General features: G+C 42.7%; 1 protein-coding gene across 3 annotated transcripts in view; it reads left to right on the forward strand.

Annotated features, from left to right (window-relative positions):
• Nucleotides 1-12,684, forward strand: part of IGF2BP2 (insulin like growth factor 2 mRNA binding protein 2) — a 123,487-nt gene that overhangs the window by 71,054 nt on the left and 39,749 nt on the right. For all 3 annotated transcript variants that reach the window (XM_054982668.1, XM_054982669.1, XM_054982670.1), the window contains exon 4: nucleotides 10,550-10,601. In XM_054982668.1, coding sequence (XP_054838643.1) covers nucleotides 10,550-10,601 — 52 coding nt within the window. The remainder of the gene's footprint in view (nucleotides 1-10,549; nucleotides 10,602-12,684) is intronic.

The following is a 12,684-nucleotide window of genomic DNA, read 5'->3' on the forward strand; positions in this document are numbered from 1 at the left end:
AGGCACTTCGTTCTCCCACAGTAGATGAAAATTTAATCATATAGTCCAGTCTCAAGCCACTAGACATTAATGCGGAGCTTACCTCTCCAACTTTATTTCAAAATTCCCACTCTCCATCCCAGAAATAAAACTCCATTTACCACTGCCAGCACCAGCATATTTTGGAAAGATGCCTGAGTAGTCTTTTTGGAAACTGAACTGTTTTTGTCTCATAAAGGTTTTTCTTCAGTTTAACAATCCCCAGGTTTTTCCTGGTCACTGAACTCAAATTAACTGGGAAATAAAAGAAGCCTTGGGAATCTTGCTTGTAGTTCAAATCCAGGAAGCAATCTCCCTGTCTTCCCTTGTACCTTTGAGAACAGAAGTTAACTTCTGAAGATGCAGACAGATACCAAATTCACAACAAAGAAATGTTATTGGTCATTAAAAGGCAAAGCATTGAGGAAAAATTAACTATTACAAAGAGAAAATAAAATGAGCAATAAATTCAATCTTTTCTATTTGAGTCTAAAACTTGCCCCACTGTGATGGTGATTTAAGAGGTAGGCAGGATAATCTTAAAATTACCAGAATTCTGTTTCTCTTTCCCAGCTATTTTCTCTTTTGTTCCCTTCATGTATCTCTTCTTAAAGTTTTCCCATTCCAAAGTCAAGTGCTCTGCTCTCTCATATCAGCTCCTCACAAACTTCTCAGGTGTGCACAGGATTCCCGCTTCGGGTTTACCTGAAGTGGGAAAACAATCCGGAATAACCTGAATCCTGCTGCTTTGGGATTAGGGTATTTAAACCACTTTGGTATGCTTTGTAAAGATTTGGAGCACACCGAAGTGAAAAAGCCAGGGGAAGCTTTGTCCCAGCCCGCCAGTCAGCTGGAGCAAAGGCGCAAACTTAAAGCGCCCCCCCCGCCGCTTGAAAGTGGCACAGGGGGCGCTTTAAACTTTAAACCCCGCGCCCTTGCTTCAGCTGACTGGCGGCACCCACCAGTCAGCTGGAGCAAGGGCACGAGGTTTAAACATGCCCGAAGCTTTCTGAAGCGACCTGAATCACTTCAGAAAGCTTTGATTTGGGATTCCCAAATCGGGCCTGCTGTGCTGGGTCCGATTCGTAAATCCTGAATTTTTACTAATTGAGTCTGATTCATGTATTTATCCCGAATTGGAAACCTGAATCACACACCCCTACAAATTTCCCCCTTTAAGCTCCCTCAGACCCTTCTCATCCTACTGGATGGAACATTATTTGCCTCTATTTAGGAGACTTAAGAAGGGTTAGGCCATTTCCACATGTCCTTAATGGGACGGCCTGCCAATGGAACTCTGGCAGATTATCTCACTCATTACACACATCATCATTTCCCATGCACGAGTGGGTTGTGATGATCCTGGTTTTTAAGCATTTTTTGTGAGACCTGTTTTGGTCCGTGTTTATTTTTGATGGGGTTTTCTGCACGATTCAACACTGTATCAATGCATGTGGAGGCTTTTTTGCACTTCAGAAGAGCCCTCCCACAAATCTCCAACCCCTTCTCTCGCCATTACTCCTCCTTCAAATATCACACATGCGTCTGGGTCACATGTGCAATCATATAATCCCCCCCACTTTTTTACATTTCTTAATGGTTCTTGTACTATTATGATATCTACGTATACAAAGGAAATCATACTGCTGTGCTTGCTACATTGGATCACAGCAATTGGACTATCAATCTAGGAACGACATTGAGAATGGAATGCCATTTCTGATTTTATTTTAAACTAGCAATAAGGACCATTGTTTGGAAAAATTCATTGGGCCCTAGCAGTGCCTCCCCCCGTGCGTCCCCCCGCAGCATCAATCAAGGGAGGGGATTGGGGGCTCCCTCCTCCTCCAGCCCCTCGGCCACTGCTCAGCTTGTGTGTGGCCCTCCCAAGACCCTGCAAAGGAGGTAGGGAGCCCAACCCCCCTGGCTGCTGTGGGACCCTGAGAGGGCCTCGCCACCGCACTGAGCCTTTCCGGGCCTCTGGAAGCCCTGAGGAGGCAGCAGAGAAGCAAACCATTTTGCCCCTGACTCGCTTCTTATCCCTGCGTAATATGCCAGCATGGGGATAAGGAGTGAGTGGTTGGGAATATGGTTTGCCTTTTATATAGTAAGATATGGAATTGCGCAATTGCACTACTCTACTGTTCGCATATTTATGAAATGCTTTTGCATTTAAAACTTTGAGCGGGAAATCAGTGGTAGAGAACGGAATACTACGCATGCCCAGTTTCTACAGAAGCTGAAAGACAGGACAGCAGTATAGTGTAATTCTAAATGCAATCGGAAGGAAGGAAGGAGGGTAGGTGGGTGGGTTGGTGGGAATGCGGCAACATAATTTGTGATGAGGCACAGATAAAGAACACGTTTTCTGTTTGGGGTCCTTTTTTTTTCTGCGACAAACGCTCACATGTTGATTATGAGTGCTGATACCACAGAAGGAAATCTCCTTGTTCTTTTGATTACAGTTTTTAATGTATGAAAGACCATATTCCAAAACCCAGGTAGACTGAAGGCTAGCTAGAAGGTGGTTTTAGGTTACTCTTAGTGATAACAGAGTACAAATTAAAACATTAACTGTCCAAAGTTACAATTGTCATACAGGTAAATGTGGGTGAAATGTAATTTAACAACGGGTACTATCACAAATTGGTTGCTATGGAGGCCCCTAAACCTCCTCAATATGTATTTTTCAAATAAAAGTTTCAATGAAATAAAACATTTAAGATGGAAGTTTGAAATTTTCAGTTTTTGAGGAGAGCTGACAAAACTCAGGTAATAGTGTAACTGTCCATGTTTAGTAATATTTATCCAATTAAAATAAATTGTGGTGACCTTAGCCAGCAAGCATTTGTGGAATTTGATACTCTCATAGTTGAAGCCAACATTGCACAGTCCTTAATCCAGTGTAGAAGTTTAATTTTGTTTGGTGTTTGTGTGAAGGTATTCTGGATTTGGAAAGCAGGATTGGTTTCCCTGGCTGAAACTGGGGGGAGTATAAAACCTCCATTTTTCTCCCCCTCTTCCTTTGTCTCTTACATTTTATTAGGGCTGCCAGATCCCCTTACCCTCCTGGTGGGAGGGGGCACCCAGGGTTTTCCCTCCTGGTGCTATTGGAATGCTCCTTGCGTGTGCTTTGTGCACGAGTAGACCCACACCAGCTAAATGACATCGCTTCCAGAAAGTGATGTCATTGTGCAAGGCTGGGGAATGTGCGTGTGTTTTATAGCAGGACTATTTGGGCCCCAAATTGGACCGCTTTGAAGCATGGGCATGCTCTCAGGGCAATGCAGTGACATCAGTGACATCATTGCGCTGGCCCCAGGAGCATGTGCAGGAGGCCCATTCCCCGCCTCTCCCCCTGCTGGCCCCGTAAGTGGTGGCAGGAGGCAAAAGATGGGAGTGGGGGATCCCTTGCCCCCATTGGGGGAATGGGATCCTTACATCTCATAGTGAGGGTCCATCTTCCCTCCTCTCCTTTTCCTTTTTGCTGCTTGTGATGATGTTGCTGTAGGGAAGCAGTTTTCAAGCAAACATATGCCCAAGCTGCAAGCTAAGGTGCCCATTACCCTTTCTACTGTGACTGCAGGCATTTGGTGCTTGGCCTCATCACCACCACTTCATCCTCCTCTTTCAGCACTTTGAAGCTGGCTGGAGAAATAGCCTGGGGTAGTGGTGAAGGACAGACTAAAGAGTGGCAGAGAAAAGGGAAGGAAAGAATGTGAAAATGTGACAAAGGAAAAGCAGAAATTACTGGACAGGCTGAAGGAGGACAGAAGGAAGAAAGGAACATAGAAATCCTCCTGCGGCCCAATTTTCCCATTCCCTTTTTATTTGGCAAGGTCACCACAATGTTACTTAACGGTTGTCAGTTTTTTAGGGAACCTTTCTTCCAAATGTGTCACCTCATAGGTGGGCTGTCTACCAAGAAATAAAATAAATTTCTGATCAATATTACTTGGGTGCAAAATCAGGAACAACTGAAAGTCAAACGCGGGTGACTTTATCAAATCAAAACAAGAGAATCCAGCATAATAAATTATGCATACTGTGATTGAAATAGTGAGGTGTGAGGGTGGCCCATGTTTTGGAGTGTTACGTGCAGAGCCATCCTTGGTCAAATCCACATTACTCATTCTAAGTCACATGTTCCCCGCATTCCCCACGCTATCCCGAGTGCCAGTCACATTACCTCATTAAACAGACGCATTTCATTCACATTTCTCCCGAATATGCGGTCACAGGTTTTCAACAGGAGTTTCACGGTGGCCGTGAATGGGCCAATGCGCAATTTACGCGGTTTTTTTAAAAACCACCCCCCCCTTCCTGTCTCTCCGGCCGTTCCGAGAGTTCCTATTGGCTGATTCAACTTACAAGTGCTCCGTAGTCTGCAAAAGACTGTTTTTGACTTCATAGCATTGGATTTATTGATTATGCTGTTTCTGAATCAAATCTGGTAGTTTGAAAAATCATTTTGGGGTGAATCCATCCTCAGAACGGACTCGCGAAACTTCCTTTTTAACTGTTTTTTATTTTTTTATTTTATATTACTGTAATATCGAAATTATGGTGAATCAATCATTCGAAATAAAGAAAACACAGAGCAAGACCTCCATCACTCCTCCATGTTTCCCCCAAGTTATAATCGGTCCCCAATGACATTTTACATTTCCTCGAAAACTGTCAGGGATGATGTTCTATAACCTCACAGAAGGAAAATGGGGCGCGAGACATGCGGGCACACTGTTGGGTCTCCGTCAATGCATCAGAGAGACAAGACATCGTTATCTATATATCATGATATCGAAATAACGGAAAAGTAATTTTAAAACAATACAAAAAAATACAAAAAAGGTCGGGAAGATTTGTTCCCACCCACAAAAGCGGAAAATACGGGTGTGGGGTGAATGCGGATTCGGCCAGTGACTATTGGGAACATAATGACACTCCAAGGAAGTGAAACTTCAGTAAAATTCAAGTACTGAACTGTCCTCCATAGGAAATGCCCACGAAAGCTTCCCACATGCTTCCAAATTTCCAAAAAAGAAACGGGAGAGAGCCATCAGTGCTGTCAATGGGGGAAAGAGAGGCATCATTATCTTCAATGATGTTTCTTTATAAGGCAAGATCAAAATAACGGAAAAGTGCGCTCAAAAATTTTTTTTAAAAAATGGGCGGGAAAAAGGTCCCGCCCAAAAAAGCGGTTTTCGAGCAGCCGTGTGACTGGAGGGACGCGCGAGAAAGACGGATTGGAAGCAGGAATGTGAACGAAGAGGAAAAAATCATGGATTGGAGGCAAATGGAAGATATCCGATAAACATGCGGGTAATGGGTGAATGTGGATTTGACCCTTTTCTGCAAAACAGAATATCTTTGTCCATTTATTTACATTATTTATAGTGCACCTTTCTCACTCAAGGAAGTGAGGCTCAAGGCAGATTACATAAAATAAGTAAATGCAATCAGCAGCTGGAAAACAATACAACAGCATAACGATAGCAGAAATTTCAAAACAAGCAGAAATCCAATAGAGAGTTGAAAACACAATGCTGAAACAAAAGCAGACATCCAACAGTACTGAAAAAATGCAGAAATATAGTATTTATTTGTCATATTTAATATTTATTTGTCATTAACTATCCAGTAAGAGTATACTTCCAACAACAAATGGTACACAGTAATATAGTCTACAGACTCTATCCCTGTAGCAACACATCTATCTCTGAACCATTTCTTTACAGCATAGCCCTGTTACCTGTATAAGAAAGTCCTTTTGAATAATTCAGTTTTGCACAGTTTGCAGAAAGCTAGGAGAGTATGAGCTTTCCTGACCTCTTCAGCCAGGCCATTCCATAAGGTGGAGACCAATACAGAGAATGTGCATATACGAGTAGCTGTTGATTTTGCCTATTTGCAGGGTGGCACCTACAGAAGCCCCTGTTCTCTTGAGTGAAGCTGCCATGGTGGAGCATAGGGAGAGAGATAGTCCCAAAGATATGCGGGACCAAGGCCATGGAAGACTTTGTAGCCAAAACCTTGGATTGAGCCTGGTAACCGATAGGTAGCCAGTGGAGTGATTGCAGAATGGGAGTAATATGCATACTCTACTTAGCTCCTCATAATAATCAAGCTGCAGCATTCTGCACCAGTTCACTTTGAGGAGACCAATTCAGAGTTCATTACAGTAAGCAAATTACCATACCATGGAGCCAGGTGGCCAGATTGGCCATGTCAAGGTAGGGAGCCATCTTCCAGGCAGACTGAGTTTGTAGAAGGCAGTTTTTGTAGATGCATTAACTTACTTTTCTAGCAATAACACTGGATCCACTATAATCACTGGGCTCTTAACCAAGTATGTGAGGGTCAGCTGAACCCCACCAAAAGTGGGGAGTACAATGTCCTTCAAGATCTCCTCCTTCCCAACCAGCATCACTTCCGTATTGTCTGGGTTCAGTTTCAGTTTGTTCAACTTCAGCCATTTCACCAAAGCAATCAGGCAGAGACTGAGGATCTGTACAGCATCACTCGAGGATTTGGATAGTGAGATATAGAACTAGGTGTCATTCACATTGATGTCATCCAGTTCCGTAGCTACGAATTATTTCTTCTAAAGACCTTACATAGAGGTTGAATAACATGGGGGATAAGGTTGCTCCCTGTGGAATCCTGCAAGATAACTTCCACACTGAAGGTAGCTGGTCTCCAACGTAGCTGTTTGAGTCCATTCCCCAAGGAATGATTTAAACCAGTCAAAGGCACATCCCCCGATACCCAATTCTGTTTTGTTATTGCATTATTTGTCTTTGTTTCCCATCAGTATATGGGAAACATATTTCTAGCAGAACCTTTTTGTTCGCTTGTTTTCTACCAAACTTGAAGGGATTCTGCATCTCCTTGAAGGTATCATCTCTACCAAACTGCAAGCAGATGAAAGTGGTACTAGGGTTATAGTTGGATTAAAAGTAAAACACATATCTGGCTGTAACATCTTTGTTTTCCAACTTACTTGGATGAAAGGGATTGTATTCCTCGTTCAAGTGATCCTGCCTATCAAATCTCAGGTAAGTAGATCCCAATTTTTATAGGCAGTTAAAATTCTCACTTAGCAAATGGGAAGACATTTTTGTATCCTCAGAAGTCAGGCCATAGTACAGAGTGAGAACTAGGAGGCATTTAATAATGATAATGATAATAACTGTACTTATATACCACTCTTCTAGACAGATTAGTACCTCACCCAGAGCAGTGAACAAGTTAGTGTTATTATTATCCCCACAATACAACTGGGGAGCTGGGGCTGAGACGAGTGGCTTACCCAAGGCCACCTACTGAGCTCATAGCAGTAGTGGGATTCGAACCAGTAGAGTGCTGATTCGCAGCCGAACCACTTAACCACTGTGCTACTGTAACAGCATAACAAAGCAGTACAGAGAATTGCAGATTGCATCCCAAAGTAGAAATGCAGGCAGTAGCAGAAGGGACAGAGCTGTTGCTTGGGCACCCCAAGAATGGCAGGCAACAGCAGCATTACATGTCTGGCAGGCAGTTAGTATTTGCCCCCCTAAGAAGGGCAGGGAGTATTGCAGATGACCCACAGAGGCTTACATTGTTCAGGCAGCGAGCATTACTACTTAGTGGAAAACCAATACAAGAATAATAATGTAAACTAAACATGAACATAGTTTCAGGTGGGTAGACATGTTGGTCTGCAGTTGAAGAGCAAGATTTGAGCCCAATAGCAACTTAAAGATGGACTAGATTTCTAAGGTATGAGCTTTTGAGAGTCAAATCTCCCCTTGTCACCTTTTTTAACTCCTTGTATCTGACGAAGGGAGCTTTTGATTCTTGGCAGCTCATACCTTGGAAATCTAGTCAATCTTTAAGGTGCTATTGGATCTGTATATACTTAGTGACTATTCCTGTGCACTGCAAGTAATCACATTAAGTCACAAGACAGTGATATGCTAACACTAAGGTACAGAATGATAACTGCAATCCTAAGCACAGGTGTACCCTTCTAAATCCATTGAAGTCAGCGGGCTTATAAGGTTGTAACTCTGCTTAGTTACAACCTAACAGACAGATTCATAACTGAACTAAGGGAATAGGGGAAACTTCGCACCATTTACAAAGGCACACTTTCACAGACTAGCAAAGATGACTGATGAACCATGCTCTCATTCTCAAAAAGAATATAACTAGGCTCAGGCAAAGAGATGCTTGGGGCAATGTTGCATGTGTAGAATCAAACTCTCCCCATGCCAGTGTTGACTGTCAGAAATGCTCAGGAAAAAAGACTTCTGTCTTGAGTCTCAGGGAGAAAGGAGGACTATACATAAAGTACAATTTTTTAGGAACAACCTCTTCTCTTGCAAGGTATGTTTTCCTCTGTTGGAAAGTAGAGATGGGCACGAACCAGAAAAAACCAAACCATGTGGTTCGTGGTTTGTCAAATTTCACAAACCACGAACCTGCCTCTGGTTCGTGAACCGGTTCGTTTGGTTCGTGAAAGTGTCTCATCCAGGTCAGAAAATCATCACTTCCGGGTCAGTTGAAGGTCACTTCTGGGCCAGCAGACGGTCTGCAGGAAGTCCATCCCCAGGAAACTGATTGCTTGGCACCAGGCTGTCTGTAGTGACGAACCAAAAAATGAACCAAACGAACCAGCCTAAAGTTCGTGGTGGTTCATCAAAAATGGGATCTGATGAACCGCTGGTTCATGAACCACGAACCGGCCTGGTTTGTGCTTAATTTTGGTTTGTATTTCAGTTCGTGCCCATCTCTGATTGGAAGTGATCTCTGTTAATTTCAGGTTGTGTTGACTCTTTTCCCTCCTAAGGTGGCTAGGCCCCCTTACTCTCTCGATGGGAGGGGGACCCAGCACTCACCTGCGGAGTCTTATCTCTTGCATGTGAAGCACATGCATGCTCCTGATGCGATGACATTTCTGGGACTGACTTCATTGTACAGGCCTCAGGAGTGCTCCCCTCGTGCTTTGCACTGGGCCAGTTCTTAAAGAATTAGCCTATTTGGAGCCAAAGTTGGCTTGACGTGAAGCAGAGGAGCACTCCTGGGGCCTGCACGATGATGTCACTCTTGGGAGTGACTTCATTGAGCCGTGCTGGGAGCATGCCCAGAGGCCTGTTCCCCTGCCTTGTCCTCCCCACCAGCCAGGTGAGTGGTGGTGGTGAGTGGAGGCTGGGAGCGGGGGATCCTCTGCCTCCACTGGGAGACTGGCAAACCTACTCCTACCCCTTTGGATTTGAACTCAGTTTGAACTCTCCAAACCAGCCAGGCAGATGCTAGGATAACAAATATGAACAAATGTTGTTAGTGTTCTTCTTCATTTTAGTTACCAGAATGAAAGGGACTTTAATTTTCTCATGAATGACTAAATGGATTCTCAGCCCTTATTGCTCCTTGTTGGGTGCAGAGCCTCAGAAATGACTGGATATAGCTGTTGTTTCTCTTAGTCATCATTCCCACAAGTATGACAACGTGGCTCTGATTAGAAGGCCCCATTTGCTGGTCCTGTACAGAAGTTCTTATGCTAGGAAACTCAGTCACCTGACTTACTGCCAGTGAGTCAATTCTTGCTTTCAGGTGTTGACTTGAATAAAGGCAGCTTAAATGCTTAGTTCTGGGAAAGTGGCTGCCTAGCAGCTGGTGCTGCTTTGATTTCTTTGGGTAAGAAGAGTCACCATTTTAATGTTTCCTGAAAGTTTACTGCTGTGGCTGTTAGTCAAGGCAGCTGTGGGATCCATCTTTATAGGATTGCAAGCCACAGAGGAGTCTTGGTAGTCCTTGGTGTGCTTTAAAGTAAGATTCACAACCAGCAAATATGTATCTATAATTTACCCCAATTGCAAAAATGTGCTTTATGTAATGAGGCAGCAAGATGTGTTCATGCCAAATTGCCTAAAATTGTGATGCCCTTATGTGATTCCGCTTCTAGTTTTCAGCTTCTCATTCTCTTTGTTTGATGCATCTGTTTTTGACCACTGCCAGAGAAAAGGTGCTAGACTAAAAAGATTAGAATGCCTCTGCATGTACCATTTTGTTTCTCATCTATTATGATTGTTAACATCTAATCCTGATTCTGGAGAGGATGAGAAATATAGTCAATTTTATTGGTCTAGCTAGGAAGAAGAGACAGGTTAAAAAATTTTGTTACTCTTTTGATGAAAGGAGCCTTGTAACTTTTGTGCTTGTAACTGCATTATGTCCCTCAAGCCCCTCAACAAATACTAGAAATGCCTTTTTGTGCCCCTTGTGAAAGTCAAAGCCAAAACACCCTGATCTATTTACTGCTTGTACATTAAGTTCTGGAATGAGCGTTCTTTGCTTGCTACTAGTCCATCTGTTTCACAGCATAAGAGATATACATTGACCACGAATTACTTATTATTGTGGATTCAGTTGCCTGATCTCTCCTTAGTCTGTTCACCTATTCACATAAAGGATTTGTGCCTTCTCTCATTCTTAATCTTCAGAAATTCTTTCTTCATGTTGTGTGTTCCAATTTCTTTTTCAGGTGCTGGATGGTCTTTTAGCTCAGCATGGGACAGTAGAGAATGTGGAACAAGGTAAGGACATCTCCTAGAAATTTTTACTCACTCTGTTCCTTGTTTATTAAACCATTTAAAGCCTTCCATGGAGCATAACATATTTTTAATAACATTAAGTACTCCAGAGAATCTGTTATCTTTATTTACATTCAACATTTCCTTTGCCCATTTTCTAGGGAAATGTGCCTGTGCATTTCTGTCTGACCTGTATTGTTAAAGGATATGTTTTTGGGGAAAGTTCTCTTGAGGCACTTCAATGAAGTAAAATACATCCCTGGACTGTCTAAGGGATGCTTGACACCTGTTTGTCTTGATTCCCAGATTATTTTGTGTAGGGAAAACAGTGAACACCACTGTATGTATATTTACTGTAGGTAAGTTGTGCTTGACAGCAGGATCCCAATTCATTTTATTGTCTCCAGATCTTGTTAGAGAGCTTTCTACTACGCCGGGTACCATACATACTCTGAAATCTGAAGTTTAAATTGCCTTCCTTGTTCCTCTCTCATGGAAACCCCAGCTGTTGCTGGCTTGCACTGCAGAGCTACAGGTTGTTTGGGCCTCTTCTTTCAAACTGTGGGGTTCAAGTATAAAAAGTTCCAGGCTAGCTAAGAATTTGCCACTGATGTTGAGATGAGTAATAATAACGAGTGACTAGCTTTCCTTGTTTCTGGCTATTCCCTACCTACTTTGCTACTTGAACCACATACCCATCCTCAGCTGGACAAATAAGAGATGCATTTAAGGAGGCACAAGAGAACTACTGGCCCACCAGTTCTATAAGCATTTTGATACAAGTTATATACTCTATAGGAAAAAATGGAAGACATCTTTTTATAGAATATTCCCACATGCTTGTTCATAGCTAGCAGCAATTTCATGTTTAGAGATTTGTTGCTTTATGAAAATAGAGCATCTGGGTTTGAGACCAGATATTTATAATATCTTCTCAATAAAATATTTAAAAACTCAGTTGGGTCTGCAAGTTGGTCTGAAGGTATGCTAAGGTCTATAGCAGGAGAACTCCTGCCGGCAGCTACCAGCTGTTGACACCATAATGTAATTTTGAGGGCGAACCCAGAAATGACATCATGTTAGTTTCTGCTTCAGCAAAAACTCTACAGTAAAACCATAGAGTTTTCACTGTGTGCTAGAACAACATAATGTCACTTCTGGGTTCGGCCCAGAAATGATGTTGTGCCATTGACATAATGGCACCCACCCTAGTCTTTTGCCAGGTGGCTTTCAATATAGAAGGCATATGTTTTCAGCAAAGCAGTGTCTGTTGTGAGGCTGATACTGTTTAAAAATAAAATTCTGGATCATAAATTATATTAACAGTCTTGTCATAGCTTGCTGTATCCTGTCTTTTAGCAAATGCCTTGTAAAAGAAATCATTGCCATCATTTTAACCTTTCAAGGCTGTATAATTAATCTTTTAATGTAATCATGTCCAGCCATTTCCAAAACCATGTTGGTGAACAGAAAAATGACCTTTCTTATGCTTATGGATGATTCATGAGAACATTTTAGTCCGTTGCATCCATAAGGGAAATGCTGCAAATGTAGACTTTCAGCTGTTTGTGTGACTGAAGCCTCACAAGCTGAATCCAGCCCCAGTATGGCTTTGGGCATGCCTCTGCAAGCCAACAGGAATGAGGGATAGTGTCCCAAAAGTTGAGTCAGGCTGAACTGAGCCTGCAAGGTCGAATCCACGTGACCAGATGAAGCAGCTGAAAGCCCACATTTGCTGCCTTTCCACCATATGCACCCAGACCAGTTTAGCATGGGCCATCATGGCTGAAAGTCATTACAGACTGTTTCTCCCACAGTCACTGTGAACTGAAATGGTTATGTGAATCTTTGATGACATAAGGGTTTAGAAAAATGTTTTATATATGATAAATTTGAACACTTAACCAGTAAAAAAAAGCAGCTTTGGTCAAATACTATCAAACATAGACATGGGCACGAACCAGGAAAAAACAAACCTCGTGGTTTGTTCAGTTTCACAGAACACAAACCATGAACTTCACCGAAGTTGAGCCGGTTTGTGAACCAGTTCGTGGTTCAAGGGAGCCCAGAATGGGCCCCTTCACAC

This window comes from Eublepharis macularius, chromosome 6, assembly GCF_028583425.1.
Source record: "Eublepharis macularius isolate TG4126 chromosome 6, MPM_Emac_v1.0, whole genome shotgun sequence".
NCBI lineage: Eukaryota > Metazoa > Chordata > Lepidosauria > Squamata > Eublepharidae > Eublepharis > Eublepharis macularius.